General features: G+C 41.0%; 1 protein-coding gene across 1 annotated transcript in view; it reads left to right on the top strand.

The window, feature by feature from the left end:
- FAT3 (FAT atypical cadherin 3) overlaps positions 1 to 23,403 on the top strand; it is a 259,360-nt gene that overhangs the window by 219,366 nt on the left and 16,591 nt on the right. Inside the window, exons 17-24 of the mRNA XM_053456544.1 lie at positions 1,747 to 2,136; positions 3,730 to 3,944; positions 4,885 to 5,022; positions 5,923 to 6,066; positions 7,510 to 7,707; positions 8,057 to 8,855; positions 14,583 to 14,717; positions 15,536 to 15,693. Coding sequence (XP_053312519.1) covers positions 1,747 to 2,136; positions 3,730 to 3,944; positions 4,885 to 5,022; positions 5,923 to 6,066; positions 7,510 to 7,707; positions 8,057 to 8,855; positions 14,583 to 14,717; positions 15,536 to 15,693 — 2,177 coding nt within the window. The remainder of the gene's footprint in view (positions 1 to 1,746; positions 2,137 to 3,729; positions 3,945 to 4,884; positions 5,023 to 5,922; positions 6,067 to 7,509; positions 7,708 to 8,056; positions 8,856 to 14,582; positions 14,718 to 15,535; positions 15,694 to 23,403) is intronic.

Raw genomic sequence — 23,403 nt, 5'->3', positions numbered from 1 at the left:
AGCTATAGATCTTTTCCTTTGTTCCTCCGTTACCAACCACCTCGTTCTGAACTCCTCGTGTTAGCAGTTTAATCAAAAAGACGTCCTCATCGTCGAGATATATATGTACTGATGCTATTAAAATGACATTTCTGTAGACTCTCCACTTTCTTTCTTTTTTTATTTGAGACGCATTTCTAACAAAGTAAAATATAGTTCAAAGGAGACCTGAAGGATTTGACAGAACTTGAACGTTGCAAAAAAAAAACCCCTAAAATATAAACCATAAGTGCTATTCAGAAAAACACGTCAGGAAACCATTATTATTAAGCTTAAGTCAACATTTATTTAATGATCTAGATATCTAGATGTCTAAGATATCTAAGTGGCTAGGCTCTAGGGACGGTTAAAGCATGTCCTCAAAAACTTTAAGTGACAGATGATTTCTAGAGGGCAAGAGGAAGCTTTGAAATGTGCCTTTGGGTCTCAGTTGGCCGCCAGAGGTAGCCGAAGCATTTCATGTCAATTTCGCTTAATTCCCCATAATGTCTCGGTGAAAAATATAAGGATACCATTGTTAGCCAAACTAGGAAGTTGTAACGTGCTTCCTGGACGTTGTATTGGTTTAGCAGGCTGCGCATGAACCTCTAGCGCTATAGATAGTTTGGTTCCCATGTAGAGTTGGACCATCAGAGTCCATTACCCGAGACTAGGCACTCGCGGCCCACTAGCTACAGTATGTCTGGGTCCTCGTGGTCTTTGGGACCATTGTCTGAGTTTATTATCTGTGCTCTCCTAAATTATCTATTGATTAGAACGTAAGCTTCTGCTCTTTAGACATAACCACTTAGCACTACAGAAAGCAAGCATTTCACTGATTAGCAAAACTCGGTTGAAAGAGGCCGAGAATTAATATCAACGGTAAATTAAGAACAGCTTACCTTGAGGAAACCTAGCTTCGTCGTACAATTTCTTTTATTCATCAAGAATCAATTTATTCATCGTTCCCGGCAGTTCCATTAATATATTCATAGCCACAAGTCATTCCAAAAGTGATGTCATTCCAAAAGTGGACACTGGACGCTTATTCTCTTGACTCTTGGCCGGGATTAAAACATGCTTTTGAACATAAGAGAATGCTCAGTTCTAAAGTTCTTTGGAAAGGGTGCAGCAATGCCAGATTTTTATTCTGCAAGGATCAGTAAAGCAAATCGATTTTTCCTCATTCTTTTCACTAAAGAAATAAGGTTTCACTCAAAAACACCAACCCTTTATCTTAACTGACCCCCATTTCCCCACAGGCAGAACCCCCAGTTTTACGCATGCTCTCAGCGGAATCGTCCAACAGGGTTTATCACTAAAGCCTCAAGGTGCCAGTGGCCCTCTGGCCCACAGAACTTGCTGAATGTACAGTCAAGTACAGTTAGTGACTGTCACCCACTTTTGGTGTTTCCATGCTGTGTTGGTGATGTCACAGATCATCTAGAGAATAAATCCACTTGTTACTGTAGTTTTGATAAGTCCATAGTATCAAGAGTTGGGAAGACAAAGGAAGACTAGTGCTAATTATTGGTTTTAATGATGTTTTTGCACGTTCCGCTATGTTTTTGTTTTTTGGGGGTTTTTGTTCCACCAATGCCATAGCTCCCCATTGACTTCAGAACTGGTGGTTTGGAACTTAGAGCAATGTTCAATTCATTTTAATGAATTGGTATGTGTTCACAACTCAAAATAACAAATACAATTTTCATATTGATTATTTTGCAGGTATAAACAGAAAGGTCGTATATTCTCTAGCTGATTCTGCCGGGGGTTATTTTGCTGTCGACAGTTTGTCGGGAATTATCATTCTGGACCAGCCACTTGACCGGGAGTTACAGTCTACCTACAACATCACAGTAAAGGCATCAGACCTGAGCCCGGTTATGACTCTGTCATCATTTTGTGTTGTCACGATCTTAGTCCTTGATGTTAACGATAACCCTCCCATTTTTGAAAGAAGGGATTATTTGGTCACCATTGCCGAAGACGCAATACTTGGAACCCAAGTTATGTCTGTTTTTGCTGCCAGCAAAGACATCGGCACCAATGCAGAAATATTGTACAGCATCAGGTCTGGAAACGAACATAGTAAATTTACTATCAACCCCAAAACAGGTGAGACTTCTTTATATTATTATTAACATTATCAGTTGTTCCCAATCCAGTCATCAAGGGACAGCAATGGTCTGGGTTTCTTGACTCTCCATATTGGAATACGATGTGGTAATTATTAAGTACTGCCAAGGTTAGTGTTCCATGACAACTCCGTTGGGAACCACTTGGGGTGGAGCTTAACCAAAATGTGTGGGTGTGTCCAAAATGCATATAACTGGGGGGAGCTAATGATCTACCATGGAATGTCGAGCACAGTAACAATGTCTAAAATTTAAGTTAAAAGAACATAATGGTACATTTCCATGTTTTCATTTTATTATTGTTATAATCACAGTAGGAAGACAAAAGAATATAATATTTTTATATAGAACAATTATTTTTATAACAAATAGATGTTTTCCGCTTTACGACAAAGAAAACTGTAATTGATAAACGTGGAGGACACCCTGTTCTTGTTACGATCAGTTAACATTTAGCAATGTTTATTTCTTGTAGCATAGATCTTTTTAAGGCATAAGATTTATCAGTGATTTATTTTTCACTTGCGTCGTATTTCAAGATCGCAGGCAGTGTAATATAGCAGTAGATGCGGCATCATGTGCCAAGGATTACCATATATCGGTGTCTGTATGCAAAGCTATTATAATGATCAACATATTGTACGTTCTCAAAGTCAGTCTTAAATTACTCCAAAGAACTCAAGCTTTCAACATAAAAACTCTCTCAGATACTCAACTCGGTGGGGGGCATTTATCTGCACCCGCTCTGCATGGTTATTCCGTCCCATTAATATATTCTTGCCTTTGGGTACATGCTGATATTAATAGGGAGCTACAGAGAGAAGAATACACAGAAGGTGCTGAGCTCAGGATTAGGAAGACAAATAATTATGAAGTTGTTGCCTCTGAACGATCCATAGCTAGTCATTTTAATAGCTCGAAAGTAAGCCAATGGAAACTAGGCATACGGTTTATGATTGATTTCTGAGTCTGAAAAGATTTGCGGGTATTTTTATAAAATGGTTATCCATGTGTATTTTTTAAGAGCCTGCACTCTTTTGGGTTTTTCCATTGGATGTTATGGGAAAATTTTAATGGCTGGTGCTTTCAATGGCGCTCCACTCACTTGTGTATAAGTTGATGCCATACCTAGGAAGTTCAGAAGGCACGCCACCTCTAGTGGCCCTACCCACTCAATGGGGCAAGGGGTAGCCACAAACAAGGATGAGGCTAGCCCCAGATAGCATTAAATGATTTGGGGATGGGAGAATTGAGTGGAACTAGGAGTGAGCACGGCCAAACACTGCTCCCTAGCCCCGGAGAATAAGGAGAGCGACTCGATGACCGGGTAACCAACTCTTCACCCAGAGACTCTTGGTCAACCGTGGAGAGTTCCCAGGTTATGGCTACTGCTAATGAACAGGTAGCATACTTAAGTACACTGCTAGTTTCAGTAATAACAGACAGGGGACAGACATTTTATTTTCTACCTTCCTAACAAAACCAAAAAATACGTTTAGTAATGTACCGGTTTGCAATTTACAAGAATGGAAGCTTTCGCAAATGTTTTTTTTTGTTTGTTTTATTTTCCCAGGAGCCATTTCTGTTATCAATTCTCTCGACTATGAAAGCTGCCAGCATTTTTACTTGACAGTAGAAGCTAAAGATGGAGGCACGCCACCGTTAAGTGCGCTTACTACAGTAAATATTAATTTAACTGATGTTAACGATAATGCACCCGCGTTCAGCCAAGAAGTTTATAGTGCTGTCATAAGTGAAGATGCTTCTATCGGTGATTCTGTGACCACGGTCAGTATATATTTTTAAAAATCAATGATTTATTTCCTTAATTTAGCTCATCGGATCTGAGTGCCTTAGTTTCATTTGGTTATATTGCATTCATTAGCTCCTCTTAACGTAGTATGTGTGTGACGCTACACTAATGGTCGGTTTATTGAGATATAAGTTAAGAAAACTAAAATAAAGCATAAACACTTATATTTTATTGATGTGAATAAATATAACAAACTTTTTAACTACAGATAGCAAATATTTTGTCTATGATCATAAAGATGCCTATCTGTACAGAGTTCAGACATATGACGCACACATTCTTGACTCCCCCTAGTGGCTGAGTGCAGTACTGACTCCCAATGTGCCCCATAGGCATCTGGGCCAATCAAAAGCTCTTCAATATGTACTGATTGGGGCAGAATAGTATACCTGCCATATACCTGCTATATTTGCAGTAATTCTATTTGTGCTCCTCGACAATGATTATAATTATAATCATCTATTAACCTAATTAGCTGCCTAAAAATCACTCCAGTCAATTCCTTTTATTTTTACGAAATTTTAAAATGATCGTTTCAACTTTCTTCAAGCTTCTTCAAAGTCTAGAGTAACGGAGGTTGGGTAGAACTGGTTTTACAGATGGTGTTCTACACAGATCTGTTATTTTATTATTTATTTTTGAGTTATAATCACATAAGGACAATACAGAAGGAAAGTGGTTTCAGTTTTTATGGCGACAGCCTATCAATGCCTGTTAATTACGGTAACTATTCCCATCTAAAACTTTATATGGTTAATGAACTAACAGTACTTTCTTTCCAATTAAGTCTAATGATTCAAGGTTCTTTCAATTCCCCAGGACATCCCCAGTAGTGACCTACAGTCAGCCAATGGCTGGAGTATCCAATGTACAGGGACATAATTACATAATTACATTTTGTTTTTTAATTTTAAGGTATATGCTGAAGACCTGGACAGTCCTTCCAACGGACAGATTACCTTTTCTATCGTCAGCGGTGATCAAGATAAACAATTTACAGTCGATCCACTAGTTGGACTTATCAAGGTTAAGAAAAAAATGGACAGAGAAAGGGTATGTGGATACATAATTTGCCATGGCTACTTACAGTGCCAGGAGCACGGGGTCAACTAAACTGATATATTCTAACAATAATCAGTCGTTTTAGTCGGGATCCAGATATTGTTGAGTCTCTAAATTACTCCTACAGTGGTAAATTGTGCCTGTTATGTGTGAATGCCTGGTACATGATGCAAAGACTGACCCCAATGTCTAGAGTGACCCTATTGTCCAAAGACTGACCCTAATGTCTAGAGTGACCCTATTGTCCAAAGACTGACCCTAATGTCTAGAGTGACCCTATTGCCCAAGGACTGACTCTAATGTCTAGAGTGACCCTATTGTCCAAAGATTGACCCTAATGTCTAGAGAGAACCTATTGCCCAAAGACTGACCCTAATATCTAAAGTGACCCTATTGCCCAAAGACTGACCCCAATGTTTAGAGTGACCCTATTGTCCAAAGACTGACCCTAATGTCTAGAGTGACCCTATTGTCCAAAGACTGACCCTAATGTCTAGAGAGACCCTATTGTCCAAAGACTGACCCTAATATCTAAAGTGACCCTATTGTCCAAAGACTGACTCTAATGTCTAGAGAGACCCTATTGTCCAAAGATTGACCCTAATGTCTAAAGTGACCCTATTGCCCAAAGACTGACCCTAATGTCTAGAGTGACCCTACTGTCCAAAGACTGACCCAATGTCTAGGGTGACCCTATTGTCCAAAGACTGACCCTAATGTCTAGAGTGACCCTATTGTCCAAAGACTGACCCTAATGTCTAGAGAGACCCTATTGTCCAAAGATTGGCAAGCCAACAACATTCTCATGAAATTGTCAGATACATGAAATGTCTCGAATGAACTTTACCCAGCATACGACTTTATTCCTAACTTTTAGTTGTTTCTTTAAAGGTATCCGGTTACTCACTTATGGTCCAAGCTAGAGACAGTGGTATACCTCCCATGTCTTCAACCGTGACCGTTAATATTGATATTTCTGATGTCAACGACAACAGCCCCCAATTCACACCCGCCAACCATACTGCTGTCATTCAAGTAAGTATATAATAAATCAGTTTTAACACAATGTATGAAACCTTAATCTCCTAACTGAGCTTATTTCTGCACATTTTCTCTATGGCAAGGTGCCAATCATAATCCGGAAAAAAAAGATAAATTCTAGCACAATAAACAAGGCTACTTTGCATTAGAGAAGACGGTCCGTAGAGTGGAATGTTGATATTTAAACGCCGCATACATTTGTTACCCGCGGCTAAACACTCATTAATCTTACGCCGCATCGCAGATCCAATAAAGGAGGTATGAGTTCAGTGAAAAATAGCGCTTAAAAGAAAAGGAAATTAAATATTTGGTCTGCGGATTTTCCTTAGTCAGCTTGCAACACATTCTTGGGTTCTTAGGGCTTAGTGATGAATATTCACGCTTGTTAGCGAGTGAAAGTGTCAAGCTGGAAGTTTTTACACGTATATATTAACTAGCATGTGATTTACCATCTGTTACATCTATAGAGTCTCGGAGGAAGCGCATACCTCCATGCAGCCAAAGAAACGGTGGTGTTGATTCACTAAACAGTAAGTCGGTGAGAAGAAATGTTCATCTCACCTACTGAAATATGTATCACACTCTACTTCTGGCAAAGGCCGTTCTCCAAGGTTAGCCTTCCATATATTTCGCCCCACCGCCAGTCATTGTTTAATGAACCAGACTCTATAGATTTTCTATAAGGAGCACGAGAGGGGAAGCTCCGGGCCACCAGCCCTTGGAAGCTCCCAGGTGTGTACATGCTCATTAATATAAAGGCGCTCTATATTAATTGACCTCATTGGTGTTTAATACGCTTCATCTTGTGTTTGAGTTACATCTTTTGGGATTTAGTTTTTTTCCATGGTTAGATAAAACGTGAAATAAAAATAGTATAACAAGATGGAATAATCCAAAGAATGGTTTTATTTGATGAAGGGAAAGCTGTAGGTCTTGCAGCCGGTTGAGACCTTTCATCTCACCAGCTTAACTCTGGAAATTTCTTCTACAAGAATGGACGAGGTGAACTTGCCTATTGCCAAGCTAAATCTTCAAGGGAATGGTGCCGGTTTAGCTCTACATTAAACAAAGTCAACTTGGCCTTTCCTTCGAGAGAAGTCAGACCTGGGGTATGACATCATGTCATATCACGGCCTGCTGCGTCTTGAGGACGCATGACGTTAAGTTCACTATGGGAGCTGAGTTGGCGAGGGGCTGGTTACAAGGAACACGTTCGGCCAACAGTTATGCAGCCAGACCAGAATCGGCTTCTCGGTAGGGTGGTATATAAGTGGAGTTACCTTCCAGTGTATGAGGGCTACAGACTGATTTTCAGACTGGATAGTTCTGTCAGTTCTTATTTGTCGTTATTAATAAAAAACATAACATAGTATATAGCAGATCATATACTCGATAGGATGTATTTCTAGAGCTAACATACTCATTTGTTTCAAACAGGAGAACAAACCTATAGGGACCAGCATCTTACAACTAATGGTGACAGACAAGGACTCTTTCCACAATGGTCCTCCTTTCCGCTTTACGATCGTAAGCGGTAACGAAGGGGGCGAGTTCTTGTTGGATCAGGATGGGATTCTACGTTCTGCGGTGATATTTCAGCATACTGTTGCCAATGAGCACTTGCTTTGTATTCAGGTACAAAACATTCCTTATAACGTAAAACACAAGCCATGTTTCCCGCACATAATGCTACTCTCCATGTGCTTGTCAAAGCCCCCCCCCCCCGTCACGATCGGGATGCAGGCTTATACTAAATTGTATAAAAATGCATTTTTTTCAGCAAAGATCTTTAAAGCTTTGGGAAAGCTGCAGTTAAGATGACCAGGCGCTGTTTATGTTGTACTTTGTTAATGGCTGGCCATTTGCATTTGAAAGTAAGAGTTACCCTGGGTTTCAGTGACATTGCAGACTCGTTTGTTTCTGATCACCCAAGACCTTTAAAAATAACACGGTAACAGTTTATCTTGTTTTTTTTTTGCAAAAGGCGAAAGACTCTGGCAAACCTCCCCTGAGTTCGCAGTCCTACGTTCAGGTACGAGTGATTGAAGAAAGTGTCCACAAACCATCAGCCATACCCCTGGAGATATACATCGTCACCATGGAAGACGACTTTCCGGGCGGGGTGATAGGCAAGATCCACGCCACCGATCAAGACGTTTATGACGTGCTCTCCTACGCTCTGAAGTCTGAGCAGAAAAGTCTGTTCAAAGTGAATAATCACGACGGGAAAGTCATTGCCCTCGGCGGCCTGGACGGTGGGAAGTACAACTTGAACGTCTCCGTTAGCGATGGCCGCTACCAAGTCTCAGTTGACGTTTCGGTCCACGTAGAGCAGTTGATCCAGGACATGCTACACAACGCGGTTACCATACGCTTCGAGAACATCTCCCCCGAAGACTTTGTTGGGCTTCACTTGCATGGATTCCGCCGGACCCTCCGTAACGCGGTCCTCACCCAGAAGGAAGACAGCCTGTATATTATCAGTATTCAGCCAGTGGTGGGAACCAACCAACTTGACATGCTGTTTGCGGTACAAATGCAGAGCGGGGGATTCTATAAGCCTGCTTATTTGATTCAGAAGCTCTCAAATGCAAGAAGACATTTGGAAAATGTGATCCGCATCTCTACCATCCTAGAAAAGAATTGCTCGGGATTGGATTGTCAGGAGCAGCACTGCGAGCAGACGCTGTCCGTCGACTCTCATGCCTTAATGACCTACAGCACAGCGCGCATAAGTTTTGTGTGCCCGCGTTTTTACAGAAATGTCCGATGCGTATGCAATGGTGAGTACGGACCCTTTAAACGCTAAATAAAATCAGGCGCCGTACGGCGCGCTTTCTTATTACGGGGAACTCTGGGGGAATCTTAGTTTTATAAGATCCATTCTTAGGAAATAAGACATGATTTGCAGAATTCACACGGGGCGTTAAAAATATATATACCAATTATGGTGCAAAGTGGTAAAAAAATCCATCAAGAACTTTCCATTGGTTGCTATGGTGATTGTCCAGCTGTTTTTAACTTTTTATACTGCAGACAGTATTCTTTTTGAATAAATACTGGTGATTTTCTATAAATATTATTATTATCCCATGGTTGAAAATCCCGGCTTGAACATAGGTGATATGTTTAATTTTTTTTTCTTCAATTTTTGTCAGATTTTTTTTCAATTTTTTTTGTTTTATTTTAGAATCTGCGATCAAAATGTCATTTTCACTTCTTTATAAATTATTCCTAAAATTTCACCATGAAAAAGTCGTTTTTTTTAAGCCAGCCGATAAAAAAATAAAAATAAAATAAAAGACGGAGTGGAGCTGGAGATGCTTCAGAGACAGGCTGGGAAATTAATTAGAAGGAATTGAAGCATTTGGTAACGAGGACAAGCTGTCCAGATTGCGTTTGTTTACTGTGGGAGAGCTCCATTATTTAAGGGAATACGATTTCCATATACATGTAAAGTCAACCCTTACAAAAAATTACTGCAGTTTTTCTGAAGTAATACTGCAGTTTTTTGGACATGAAAAAACTGCAATACTGCACTTTTACTGCAGTATTACTGCACATTTACTGCAGTTTTACTGCATTTGTACTTCACTGTACTGCAGTTTTACTGCACATTTACCGCACTTTTTTTTTTATATTGCAAACCTACAGTTGTACTTCAATGTACTGCAGCTTTATTGCATTTGTACTTCCGTACAAAAATAACTGCAGTACAGTGAAGTACAAATGCAGTAAAAGTGCAGTAAATGTGCAGTAATACTGCAGTAAAAGTGCAGTATTGCATTTTTTTCATGTCCAAAAAACTGCAGTATTACTTCAGAAAAACTGCAGTAATTTTATCGTAAGGGAAGGTGACTACAAAGCACCCTAGTAGCATATCTCGGGGAGGGAGGACAGTGGCAGCATATCTCGGGGAGGGAGGACAGTGGTAGCATATCTCGGGGAGGGAGGACAGTGGCAGCATATCTCGGGGAGGGAGGACAGAGTGGCAGCATGTTTTTTTGGTGCTTTTTTAAAGAAAAAAACTTTTTCTTTAAAAAAGCACCAAACTTTTAGGGTGCGGCCTATATACGGGGGCGGCCTATATCCGAGCCAATACGGTAATATATACGTATTCATGAAAATTAAAGAAAACATTATTCTTTTACCTTTATTCCAAAATTGCTGTGCATTTCTTACTCTTATGGCCCGCTGTATGAAGAAGAAGATCAGATTTTGGGGGCGACTACGTTCGGCCATTTTGCTTGGCAGCCCCACGCATCCATACTCCACCCCCAATACCAGGAATAAACGTAATGACCTTGTGCCCTTTTCCAACATAAAACATTTGGGATCATAGACGGATACACCCATGGCAGATTATCACATAGAATAGTTAGATTAGCTATTAAAGAGTTAATTTTAAGTGACATTCAAATGAAGTGGTCGTTGAAAGGTGTCGTTCCAACCATTTTTCAAAACATAACACTTCTATAACCAAATATAGCCTCAAACCATGTTAAATGTTGCCTTATTCCTAATTTCTCAGGGAATATAGAATTGTCATGTGACCCAAAACCAGGCCTCTGATAGGATGTTGCCATAGAATCATGAAAAAAACATTTTCAATAGCTTCTGCCTTGTTTTACGATCAATCATTCTCCATCGCAGCTATTCTAAGGTTTATTTGCTTAACAAGCCTAAGCGGTCAGTTAATATTTTTGTCTCCCAGCTAGACCCCTGAAATATCTTTTTTATCATAAACAGCAATGAATTAAAAAAAAAAATGGCCGCACCTCAGCGTTCGCTGTAAATGACGATTACAGGGATTTTGTATTTTTGGAAAATCAGCAGAATCTGATGGTTGCTGCCACTTTTTAATTATACTTCTGCCTCAAAATCAGGTTTACCAAGTCGGAGAAGCAGATGTGGCAATTGTTCTGTCATTCATCATGTTTGCCGAGGCAGGGAACGGGGACGTTCTTTTCTTGTGTGACTGAGATGGTAAACATAGGTTAGCTATTGAAAACTAATTAAGGAATCCATTACCCCCGGACCAGTGAAAGGATCCCAGAAGAACCAAAACTGATAGTTATAGTACTTACGGAACAATAGTCTTCTCGAGGACACAAAATCAGGGCTTTTATTCTGCAACCAAAATGGTTTTTATATTGAAATACGGAGAATAAGGGATTCTATTAGGTTCCTGTCATAGTATTTTGACGCACTTTAATTATCGAAAACTCCTGCATGCATTCATTTTTTAGTCTTGGGGTCTTTAAGCGTCTGTTCTTAATTTTTTTTTATTATGTCTATATTATCCTTGATTGTAAGAACATCTAAAACAATGTTCTTGACGGGACGTATAGCACGAAGGGGTATTCTTTGAAATTCACGCATTTATTGTTTCGAAAAATATCTATAAAAAGTGTTCAGCAAACACAGAGAAATATATTTCAAAAAAATATTTATAATATTTATATATATATATATATATATATATATATAATAATTATATTAAATTACATTATTTCATTATTTTAGCTTATATTTTGCAGACATTTCTTAAGTCGTTCCATTTACCTCGAGAGGCGTATAGAACATTAATTGAGTAGTGGAGGGTTAGGCATGGGACAGGCATATGGCTCTTGAATCGAAGACAGGACCAACGACTGATTAAGGTTTGAGCCAAAAAACGGGTAGAGAAGATGGGCCGATGGTTCCTCTGCTGTCAAATTTTGTGCACCTGTGCAGGTATCTGCATGCAGAAAGAGAGGTAGATATGGGGTTTAATAATGGGGAAAGTGCTTAGTGATGTTGCAGCGTTGACATAATGTCTGTGGAATATGACATCATGATGGCGCCACATACTGTAGGTTGACTCCTGCGTGAGATATGACTCGCGCAGGCGTCTCTCAGTTTGTGTATCTGCCTGTATAATAGTTATAAAGTGGCATTAAACGTGTCTTTTATCTACAGTTTCTTCCACCCCATGTCTGATTCCTCTGTACTCCTATCTTTATGAATGACTGTTATGCCGGTCTACTGAGCTATTTGACTCTTGACGTAGGGAACCCAGGAAAGTGAAAAGAAATAAAGGTATAACACCACCCCCCACCACCACCAAAAAGTTGGTGCTGTCAGATCATTGTCTAAAAAACATAGTTAACTCGAAATCCAGGGTTATGTTACAGACAGCGTAAAAGAAGTGTAGAAGACACATGGAAATCCAAATGAACACTAATCTAGAACATCTTGAATTCATTTTCACCATATGTCACAGATGGGCTACATTCAATAAAATAAAATGCTCATTGAATGCTACGCAGAGCATAATACTTTGCAGATATTGTCATCTGCTGCTATAGTTATATATATTCTACACATTAATACTGTTAAATTATTCTGGCTCCATGGTTTTTGTGATCTTCGTTCATTCTGTAAGGTGTTTGTAAGGTTGGTCTAATCTTACTACCGGTGTATTGAGTCGACAGCCTTTCCTTCCTATCTCCGGGATAGCTGACGGCCGGGAGACCGTATGGTCTTCTAACGTACCTGCTCAAAGTAATCCTGATAATTACAAAGTAATCACAGATTTATTTCTTGGAAAGGGTTTGGATTGTGTGTTTGTAATACTGCATTTAGTTGAAGTTTAGGTGGAACTATACCTTTAATTTACATATTCTCCAGGGATTTTTAAACCTGCCTCCGGACAACCTAGACAACACAAATGTCTGGCCTACGCTCGCCACCTCAAATCATTCCCTATAACAAAAGTGTCACTTTTTAGGCCCCCGAACTGTCGCTGGGTATGCATTATTCTATATATCATAGCTGTAGAGTACTATGATTCACTATTACCCAGCAAACATCCCCAACTTATATAAAAGAGTGACATCAAGGAAGGAAAGAGAGTCAGAGGGCTTCGGGTCCCCACAGAGGGTATTTTATCCTTCTCGTTGTAAAACCCATGCTTTCGACGCTATGACCTCATTGCTCGCGGTTCCATCCAGCTTCCTACATAAATTGACGGTTCTGTAATTCTCCAACATAGCTTCGGTACACTAACAGGGACATCATTTATACCATATTTATCTTTATTACATTTCTATGTTTGCTGCTCCAGCTGCATAGATCAAAAAGATATTTCAAAATGGCGGAAGGGCAGGTTAAGTGCAACGCCGGCAACTAGAATTTGGAAAGCTTGACGGCTCACTTAAACACTTTAACGCAGCGCACAGACGGTTATTGCTGTTTGATTCATTCAAGTCCCCTTTTTTTTTCCCCCGGTGACAGGTGTACATTAATATAAAGCCACTTTATTCCCTCCCACCCCCCCAAAAAAAAATCCCATCTAAATGAGATGTCGGCGCAAAAATGTAACTGTCAGCAGGGAACGAGCCATTGACTGTAGTCTGTCTTAAACATCTTTCTAGAATAGCAGACCTCAGCTTGTCATTCCGTAACGTGTTCTCTAGAGGCCTCAACTGGATTAGTAAGTGAACCGTGTCATTTTTGAAAACAGTAATTTACCCATTTTCACAGAAAATATATCTTTCAGTGGAACGTGCGGCTGGCGTTGGGCTCTAATACCAGGCATTTTCCTTCTCAATAAATCAGCAGATTTCGGTTTCAACTACCGTAGTTGATTATACAGGAACTTATGGATATCACTGCCAGATGGCCCTTATTTTACTAAACGATCCACCATGTATATATTTTTCTTTGTAAACTCCCATAGTTATGTTTTTTAACCTGTCTGAGAAGTAAATTAAAGTAAATAGAAGTAAATAGAAAGATTTTTTTTAATGTAAATAAAAGATAATAATTACTTTAAAAAACATTTTTGCTTAAGGGGTTAATCTTTTAAAGAATTATATTCTTAAATCGGATGAGATAAATCAACATAATTATCATAGCTCCTTCTCTAGGACCCAAATCCCTCTGTCCCTCTTTCTTCCCCGCATACACCTCTTCTCGATGTGCTCGGAATGTTTGCTGGGTATGAGGGGATCGCAGGGTTCTACAGCCCGAAAAGCCCCAATAATGTGTGTAGAAACAGCAAAAACTGTTTTTCTTTATGTGGACAGGTATACATACCTCCCGAATTGTGATGGGGGGGGCAGAGCTTGGGAGGAAGAGTGTCTGCTCATGCTCAGTATGCATTTTGAGGTGTCACCTGAGAATGGGATGTGGTCTACAGGATTTTGGTGTCTTGCTGTCCCACCAGCGGTATAGAGTGGCGATTTGAGGCCTGTGCCACGTGCACTCCGGCGGCCATCCTGTCTGCCGGTGGGCCATGCTGGAGTATAATCCTGTCACTTGCATATATATCATGATATGTTTCTGTATACGTTACGATATATTTCTGTCCTAGTACCTTCAAAGGGGAACTGCTGCCGTTACATATTTACAGCAACTTTTATCATCGGAATGAAAATGTAGACAGCTCCCATTTAGCAGAAGTGTTCACATAAAGCAGAACACTTTCAGATAAATAAAAGTTATTTCTGGTTTGTTTATTTTAGGTGGACTTTGCCCTGGTTCTGCTGATCCATGCTTGAACAAGCCGTGTCCCGAAGACATGCAATGTGTTGGGTACGAAATCAGCAGAAGACCTTTCATCTGTCAGTGTCCACCAGGCAAGCTCGGGGAGTGCTCAGGTAATAGACATTTATCTAGATTGTCATGAACAAAGAGAAGAAGAAGACACTTGTCAAGGAGGGCCATTCTCCAGGCCAGTCCATGACCGGGTGTGGGAGTGAATGCCAACCAGTCCTCATGTGGTTATGGTACCTCATACAATAACCTTGGTTAGTCAGCAGGAACGTTGAGGAGCTAGGCCACTTTCTGGGCCAGCCTCGCATTTGCTCTTGCCCCACCTACACATAGTGCCTTTGAGGAGTTCGAGTTTTAAACTTTTTATACAATTTTGACACTATCATTTTCTTTCATTATGTTTAAGGAGATGTCAATGGCTCAAGAAAAGCCTTTCATCTCTAACCTGACCTTAAAAATATTGTAACTGTGACACGCATGCACATGGTAATATTAACTGTAGAGTTCAGTCCAAGAGCACAGAGAATATCCAGGATAACTAAGAAGGCTGGAGTGTTCACAGGATTTTATAAATGTAATTTATTAGTGGAAGCGTGGGCAGAATGAGAGTTCAGCTTCAGTCCTCCTTCGGAAAGAAGAAAGCTAGAAAGGAAGAGATGAAGTGACAGACGCGCACACATCTGTATCAGTGAGTTAGCGTTCCAAATTAGAATTGAGAGTAACTGGCGGTAGACTCTTGGGAATCTATTTAATCTCCCATTAGCTGCGTATATTTTTTAAATGTTGATATAGGTTGCAATGAACGAGCATTTACGTTGACGACGCGTTATGTTTCATAAACATTTTTTATGTACTAGAATAAATCCACAGGTTGTAAGCAAACACTGTGCCGAAGTCTGACTCCACTCGATCTCTGTTCCAGGACATACTTCTCTCAGTTTCGCGGGGAACAGTTACATCAAATACCGGGTCTCTGAAAATCCCAAGAAAGATGAGTTCCGGCTGGCGCTGCGAATGAGAACGCTTCAAAACAACGCAATCATCATGTACACCAGAGCTAACCCATGCATGATTCTGAAGGTAACTCATTGATTTGCCTTACTAGTGTTTTGAAGAAGGATTTTGTGGTATGTGTAGGTTCTTGCATGCTTGTTGCTCCCTTAAAGTAGGGCTATTGGCCCATGGCTGAACTAGGGGGTAACTAAAAGGCCTTGGCACTTTAAACCCAGTGGTTGCCAAGTGACATATGGCTGCCAGTTGGATAAACGCATCCTCGTGTTACGTTTTTATACTCTTGCATCATGTCAGTGTATCCAGCCGGCGGGAGCACCCTGTAGGACCTGATCTCCTGCTGGAGCAGCAACATCCGTAAGTATGCGACCCTCACCGGCTCACCGAGTATTTGCCAGGTGTGCCAGATGGCCAGTCTGGGCCTTCATCAATCACTCTATCCACCTCTGATATCTATTACATGTCTGTGTCCTTACGTGGGGTCTCTGAGAGAAGAGCTTTTACCCAAATGTCAGGGTCTTGGGGTGAACAGTCAGCTTCTCAAGATCAAACCGTCTGGAATTTATTCCGATAAATAATATCTGAGCATCCCAGCTGGTGCTTCCCTCCCTGATACATCACAGATGAAATCCCGGTTGGTGGCTTCATTCAGAATACTCGTTATCTCTCGTTACTCGTACTGACTATTAGTTGACCCATTTGGGTGCTATGATTAATGGATGACTGCTATAGAATCTTTGCTGTGGGCTATTAAAGGCTTAATATTTGAAATGCCTTCAAGCCTGCTCATTTAGAAAGTTGGCAGGTACGTATTCCTCTGTCTCCTCTATCTATCTGCGGTCATTATAATTAATATTATTATAAATAGACTTTTTAGTAATGATTGTCCAGGTAAGATAATCCGTTCTACATGCCGTACCCTTCAATGTTTTCTTTTTTTTTTTTTTTTTTTTCTTCTTCTGCTTTTTTTTTCTTGTAATTTTGAAGAAAAAGCTCTAAATTCCCTAGACTTTCAATTCGAGTTGGGAATCTGCCTTTTAAGACACTTCACAAGACCAAAATCATTATAATTATTCTAACAATTCCTTCTCATGCATAATACAGAACAAAGAAAAAAAAAACGAATACTCTCGCTAGCCATCCCTGGAGAATCCCGAGCAGATGTATGCTTCTTCCGTCGCGCAAACTCTTTGAAGGTTTTTTTTTTAAAGGCTTTTGTATGTAAATTGGTAGTTTGCAACGGAACTGTTCCGCGGAATAGGGCTTTTAGGTCATTACGAGTAATTAAAGCTTCGCAACTGTATTTTCCAGTGTTTAAACTAGACTTCTTCAAAGCCGAATAAAGTAAATTCATATAACGTACCACGGAGAACACGTAAAGAGAAAAGATATGTGCGGACATGTATTGTTAAATTTACGTGATGTCCCCCTCGTGTGCATTTTCCTGCCCCCCCCAGCTATTTTTTCCGTAAACGTCTTGATGGAGGTCTAACAAGACCCCTATTCTGCGTGCGGAGAAAGAGCTCCCATTGATTTCAGTGGGAATGCTTTCCTGCCACCGATTGGTTGCTTCGAGCAGCCAATCGGCGGTGAGAATTGTCAGACCGGGGACCGAGGCAGAGAAGCTCTGAAGCTGCAGCTTCTACCTTTAATTTAAAGAATACCTACTTTAACTTTTAAAGAATGGATAATAAAGTATCAATAAAGAACTTTTAACATGCGTTCTTTTTGGTGAGACTGTCGGGGACATTAAACTGTCCCTTTAAAAGACAAAATCTCCCCCATCTACAAGAAATATTTAAAAAGCATCATTGATTTCTCCATAATGTTATATGCTCTGGAGCGTAACAACCTTTTCTTAAAAATAAAAAAAAGTCTCGTAACGGTCCTGCAGATTGTTCATTGATTGCTAAATTGTATTCTCTGCATGTAATCACTGAAAGTAAGCGAGAGGTTATTCACCCAAACTGTTACAGAATTGCACGGAGTCTTTGTGAGATGCAAATACAGCAGAGCTGAAGAGGGAATTATTAAACTTCACAACCAGCAGGGAAAACCACTCTGATTTTTGTTGTTTCGGGTTTTTTTTTTTCCCCTACTGGTCGGTAGACGGCGAAACGTCTCCCCTGGCATCCAGCACCCTGCGGTTCTGCCAACCATACTAAAATGCATATATATGTTAATAGAACGCGTATTCTCCCAAATTGTGCCGAGGATCAAAATATCATTATGTAAAAGACTTCATACCAAAAAAAAAAAAATAAGATACTGAGACAGAAATCCGTTGTCAACGTAATAAATACAAATTCTAAAAATGTAGGCAGTTGCAGAAAAAAAAAATGGCAATAAATTCCAAACCGATAAACAGTTATCATTACTTAATTATTAAAATGTATTTGTTTAATGTTATTCCATGGGAAGTAGAACATATATCCCTTCTTGCTTTTCTCCCTGATGAATTTGTGTGGAACGTGGATGCTAAGTGGGAATTATCACTTTTTTTTTTTAGTTGCCAGGAACATCTCTATTCTGTGCTAAATTACCATATTTGCTCGATTATAAGACAAGGTTTTTTTCAGAGCAAATGATCTGAAAAATACCCCTCATCTTATAATCAGACCTCAAATAGAGGTCTGACTATGAGACTAAGATCCAGATCACCCGCAGCGCTGCTGGGTACCTGGATCCTCCTGTCTAGTAACCCCCCCAACTTACTGGTGCTTCTGACTTCCCGGCGTGTATCCGGGGCAGCGTGTAGTCGGGGCAGCGTGTAGACGTCTACGCGATTCGCGTAGGCAACTTCTGCGGTTTGCAGCGGGGCTTGTCTGCGTCCATCGCGCAGACCTTCTCCGTCTGTCAGAGAGGAGAGTTCCTCGCACTGCTGCCTGATCACAGAGAGGACTTAAGTAACATAATACCTTATGGAGACTGAACGTTCATCTCTATGGTTTTTCTCTGTCTTATTTCTCAGTAACAGCGAGGGAAGCAAGAAATAGGGAGCAGAAACCTTCAACAGGATTTATCTCCTCAGCCGTAGCAGCAGGGACTTCCAGAAGTAGTGCGTGCGCGTAACTTAATAAAAAGCCATTTTTAGGAAGAAAAATATACGCTTGAACTCTCTATAGCATCACTCACTGTTGGGTTTATTAAATGTAGCTTTAATTATTTCCCCAGCAGTTTCCAAAACAGAATCTTTCCAAAAATCCCAAAAGCATTGCCTTGAAATGTATCACAACCTTAAATATAAATATTAAATATATATTCACATAAATATTAAATATTAACCAGATACTGCGCAACTCAACACGATGTGGAAACATCTTTAGAATGTTCTCTGCAGAGAGAGGATGTCCGGTTCTAACACATAGCTTTGATTCTGGGGTACTCTGTCCTCTGAAACAGCAGAGCCGCCATTTTGAAAGCCGATATTCTGGATACTCGGAGGATTGTCCAAAATATGGGCAGTTTTCATATAAAAACAGAATATAAAACATTAAAGTAAAGGAATTATTTTTGCTCATATCACACATTAGTAAATAGGAAACACTCCATTGCTGGGTGGGAACAGGTGAGAACTTCTGTATCTCAGGAACTGTATGGCAAATGTCCACCATTTTATCTAAAAAGTCATTATAATGATTGGGTCACGTCACTTACCCTACCTTACCCTTCACAACCAAGTGAAGTATCATACCCCGGCGTACAGCTTGACCAAGTCTTCAGGTGGTCTCATAGTAGAGGTTTGCATCCCCATAGACCTTCCTGTGCAAAAATGTCTGAGTTGGCTCTGTATGATGGCCATTTAGATCAGGATTTCCGCCTCGTTGATGAAACTATGTTCCATGCGAGAAAAGCTCACCATAATGGCCCTTCAGAATGAATATGGATGCTGATTCGGACTAGCTACTCAACGGCAAACCCACATTTTAGCAAATAAAGCACATACTCTTATGTATAAAGCGGATAATTATTCAGGTTTAAGCTGCAGTTCCACTACTCCTGCTTTCCTTGGGTTTTAGGCGCCTTCAATCTCCAGGCAGGGAAGTGATGTTCGCTCATGCCCTCTCCCACCCCATATACACCTATTCCCACCTACTCTCTACCCACCTTCCACTCCTTTCATAGCTTAGCTGTGGCAATTATCTTCAGGCAGCCCCGGTGTATTTACCAGTCTCCGGCCGTTTGTTTTCAATCAGCATTATGTTTCACAGATATATGATTAAATACTAGCTTAGTTTTGTACCATTTTGGGGTAAAACCTGTGTTCCTCTTCCGAACATTACCTCTCTTCCCCTCACTCTTGATTCGGACGCTACCAGAACCTCAATCTACTTCTACTACAAGAGATGAGCATGGTCACTGGCATACAGATAAAGAGGGCTTCCTAATAGCTTTCATTTTGAGCTGCGTGCTCCAAAGATGTGTTAACGTTCATGAGCTCTAACACATCTAATTTAGGAAGGCGGCAGCTCTTCTTTAAACAGGGTAAAGCAACAAAAAAAAAACGGCTCGAGTCTTCATTCTTTGTATGTTAATTATTCACAATGATTATTCTACACTGTGGGTTTATGACTCACCATGAATAAATATAACGAGTACAGCGTGTACATGTTAATTATATCACCGTACACCTAATATCTTCCTTTTACTGCCTTTTCAATCGCACAAAAAAAAACCTTTTTTTAAATCTGTTAATTTTACCTTTTTTTTTAAAAAAAATTATTTTTCCACCTTCTCCATTTCATTGTATTGATATACCTCAAGCATATCCTATATTTATATATATATATATATATATATATATATATATAATATATATATATATATATTGTAACAAGGTGCGGGGTGTTGTTGTGGAAGGGGTATACATTCCCCCTCGATTTTGCAGGGTTTTATATGACATATAGGGCAGGCTGGTGCTCCGCCCCGCAGTTTACATGCACCTGGACTGACCCAGGATCCAGGCCAGGAGTTTAAGCTGACTCCAATGCACTGGTCAGCTGCAGGTAATTAGCTGCACTGGCTGCAATATAACCTGACCTGTTGGACAGAAGAGAGAGAGTTTGTTTGGAAGCAGCAGGGCTTGCTTTGCACAAGAGAGACCATCAAAAAGGTTGGTGGGATTACGTTTTGTTTAGTTTTAGACCCTGTGTAGTGAGGGAAGTTATATGTTAGTAAGCGCTCAGACGAGCTAGGCTTTTGTTTGTAGAGAATTTGTGTTCTATGTAATCCTGTAAATATCTTCATACGTGGACTACAAATAAATCGTGGGTGATTACCTAATTGAGATGTGGCGTTAATACCCTAGAGGACCGTGCTGTTTGGTACCCTGTGTGGGTGCAGGATCACAATATGGTGGAGAATGCGGGCATCAGCACATAAAAGGTCTGTGGGTATGCAAAGTCTCTGCCAGTCTGCATATTGAAGATTGTTTGTGAATTGTGGGACACCCACTCAGTACAGTACCTTCATACTAGTCGTCTGCCTTGGTGTTATGATGGAAGAGCTGGTGAAGGCTTTGGTACAGGCGACTGCTGTACAGCAGGAGACAAATTGTTTACTGACTGCACAGGTTGAAAACCTGAGAGAAGCCCAGCATGAGGACAGAGCTGTCCTTGCTAATGTTTTGCAGAAAGTGCTGTCGCCCTCTGCAGGGAGCCCCACTGTGGATAAGGGGCCCCGTATTCGAGCAACGGATTTCCTGCATAAGATGTCAGAGGCAGATGATGTGGAAGCTTATCTCACTACTTTTGAGAGGGTTGCTACCAGAGAAAACTGGCCAGCAAGCCAGTGGGCGGGGTTACTAGCTCCTTGTCTAAGTGGGGAACCCCAGAAAGCCTATGAAGATTTACCTGATGACCAAGCCCAGGACTATGTACAACTCAGAAAAGAAATTCTAACACGTATAGGCATAACCCCTGCCCTTAGAGCCCAAAGGTTTCATAAGTGGGCTTATGACATGGGTAAACCTACACGGACCCAGATGTATGAGTTGCTGAGGCTTGCTCAGAAATGGCTGAAACCTGAGATCAACTCTGCTACTAAAATAATGGAGATGGTGGTCATGGATCGCTTTCTCAGGAACTTGCCTACAGAACTGCGACAATGGGTCAGCCAAGGGGACCCGAGGGATCCAGAGGAGATGATGTGTCTGGTTGAGAGGTATTTGACCGTTAAGGAGCTACGTAGTACTTCTCCACAGCCAAAGTCCAGATCCCTTAACAACCGGACAAGCGTGAAAACCGGAAGCAAAGGACAAAACCCTGTACCCCGCATGGGACAATATGACTATGGTGGTAACAGGCACCCGAAATTCCCATTACGGCCACAAGAGCAGACTGAGGAACAGATAAGATGCTTCAAATGCCACGAGCTGGGACATTTTGCGCGTAATTGTCCAGAGGGTGAAGAGCCCATGCAGTGTGATGTAGGAGCCAGGGCCCTACACAAGACTGTGTTGACTTGTTCAAAAATGTGTGTGGTTACTAGTGCTGTTGATGCAACTCATTTAAGACCAGTGAGGGTGGAGGGGAAGAGTGTACAAGCATTGATTGATTCTGGGAGTGAAGTTACCTTGATAAAAAGTGCTCTGCTTCAGCCAGAGAAAGTAGATACCAGGCAGCTTCTTGATATTGTATGTATACATGGTGACACCCACTCATACCCCACGGCAGAGGTTGATATTGTCACGGATGTAGGAAAGGTCAAATGGCAGGTAGGGGTGGTACCCCTGTTGCCCTACGATGTAGTATTAGGGAGGGACTTCCCCCATTTCCGCAACATAACAGGAAAACCCTCAGTTCCTCAGGTAACGTGCTCTGAGGAAACCCATGAGGAAGAAGGAATGGATAATGTTTTTCCTTTCCCCAGTATTGATTGGGAGCCATGCAAGGAACAAGAGTCACCAGTAGTGTGCCTGGGTAATGATGTAGAACCTCCCCATAATGAGGCCCCCTTAGCACAAGTAGAGTTTCAGGATCTGGGAGTCCACCCTGGAAATTTCCGAGCTGCCCAATGGGAGGATACAACCCTGACAGCAGCTAGAGAGAATGTGCAAGTAATGGAGGATACCATTGTAAACCCTGACAAGCACTTAAGTTCTCCTTATTTCAAAGTAAAACATAACCTGCTTTACCGGGTAGAGAAGAAAGGGGAAGAGGAGATGGAACAGTTGCTGGTCCCACAATCGTATAGACACACGGTGTTAAAACTGGCCCATAGCCATGTGCTAGGTGGGCACCTGGGATTTGAGAAGACCAGAGAGAGGGTTCTGACCCGGTTTTATTGGCCAGGTATATACGCTGCAATAGAGAGGTATTGCAAATCCTGCCCCGAATGTCAATTAAAGGCACCGCACAAAGGTTTCCGCAGCCCACTGGTACCCCTTCCTGTTATCGAGGTCCCTTTTGAACGAATTGCAATGGACCTTATAGGGCCTCTGCTTAAGTCAGCTAGGGGACATCAATACATTTTAGTGGTTGTTGATTATGCCACGCGTTATCCTGAGGCAGTTCCCCTACGGAATGCCTCCTCTAAGAGTATTGCAAGGGAGTTAATGATGATGTTCAGCAGGACGGGTATACCAAAAGAGGTTCTCACAGACCAGGGAACTCCTTTTATGTCCAGGATTATGACCGAGCTATGTAAGCTGCTCAAAATTAAACAGCTAAAAACCTCAGTATACCATCCTCAAACGGACGGACTGGTAGAGAGGTTTAATAAAACATTAAAGGCCATGCTACGCAAAGTGGTAGACAAAGACGGTAAGAACTGGGATTA

Source organism: Spea bombifrons, chromosome 2 (genome assembly GCF_027358695.1).
Source record: "Spea bombifrons isolate aSpeBom1 chromosome 2, aSpeBom1.2.pri, whole genome shotgun sequence".
NCBI classification, from domain to species: domain Eukaryota; kingdom Metazoa; phylum Chordata; class Amphibia; order Anura; family Pelobatidae; genus Spea; species Spea bombifrons.
This window is presented reverse-complemented; position numbering and strand designations above follow the sequence as displayed.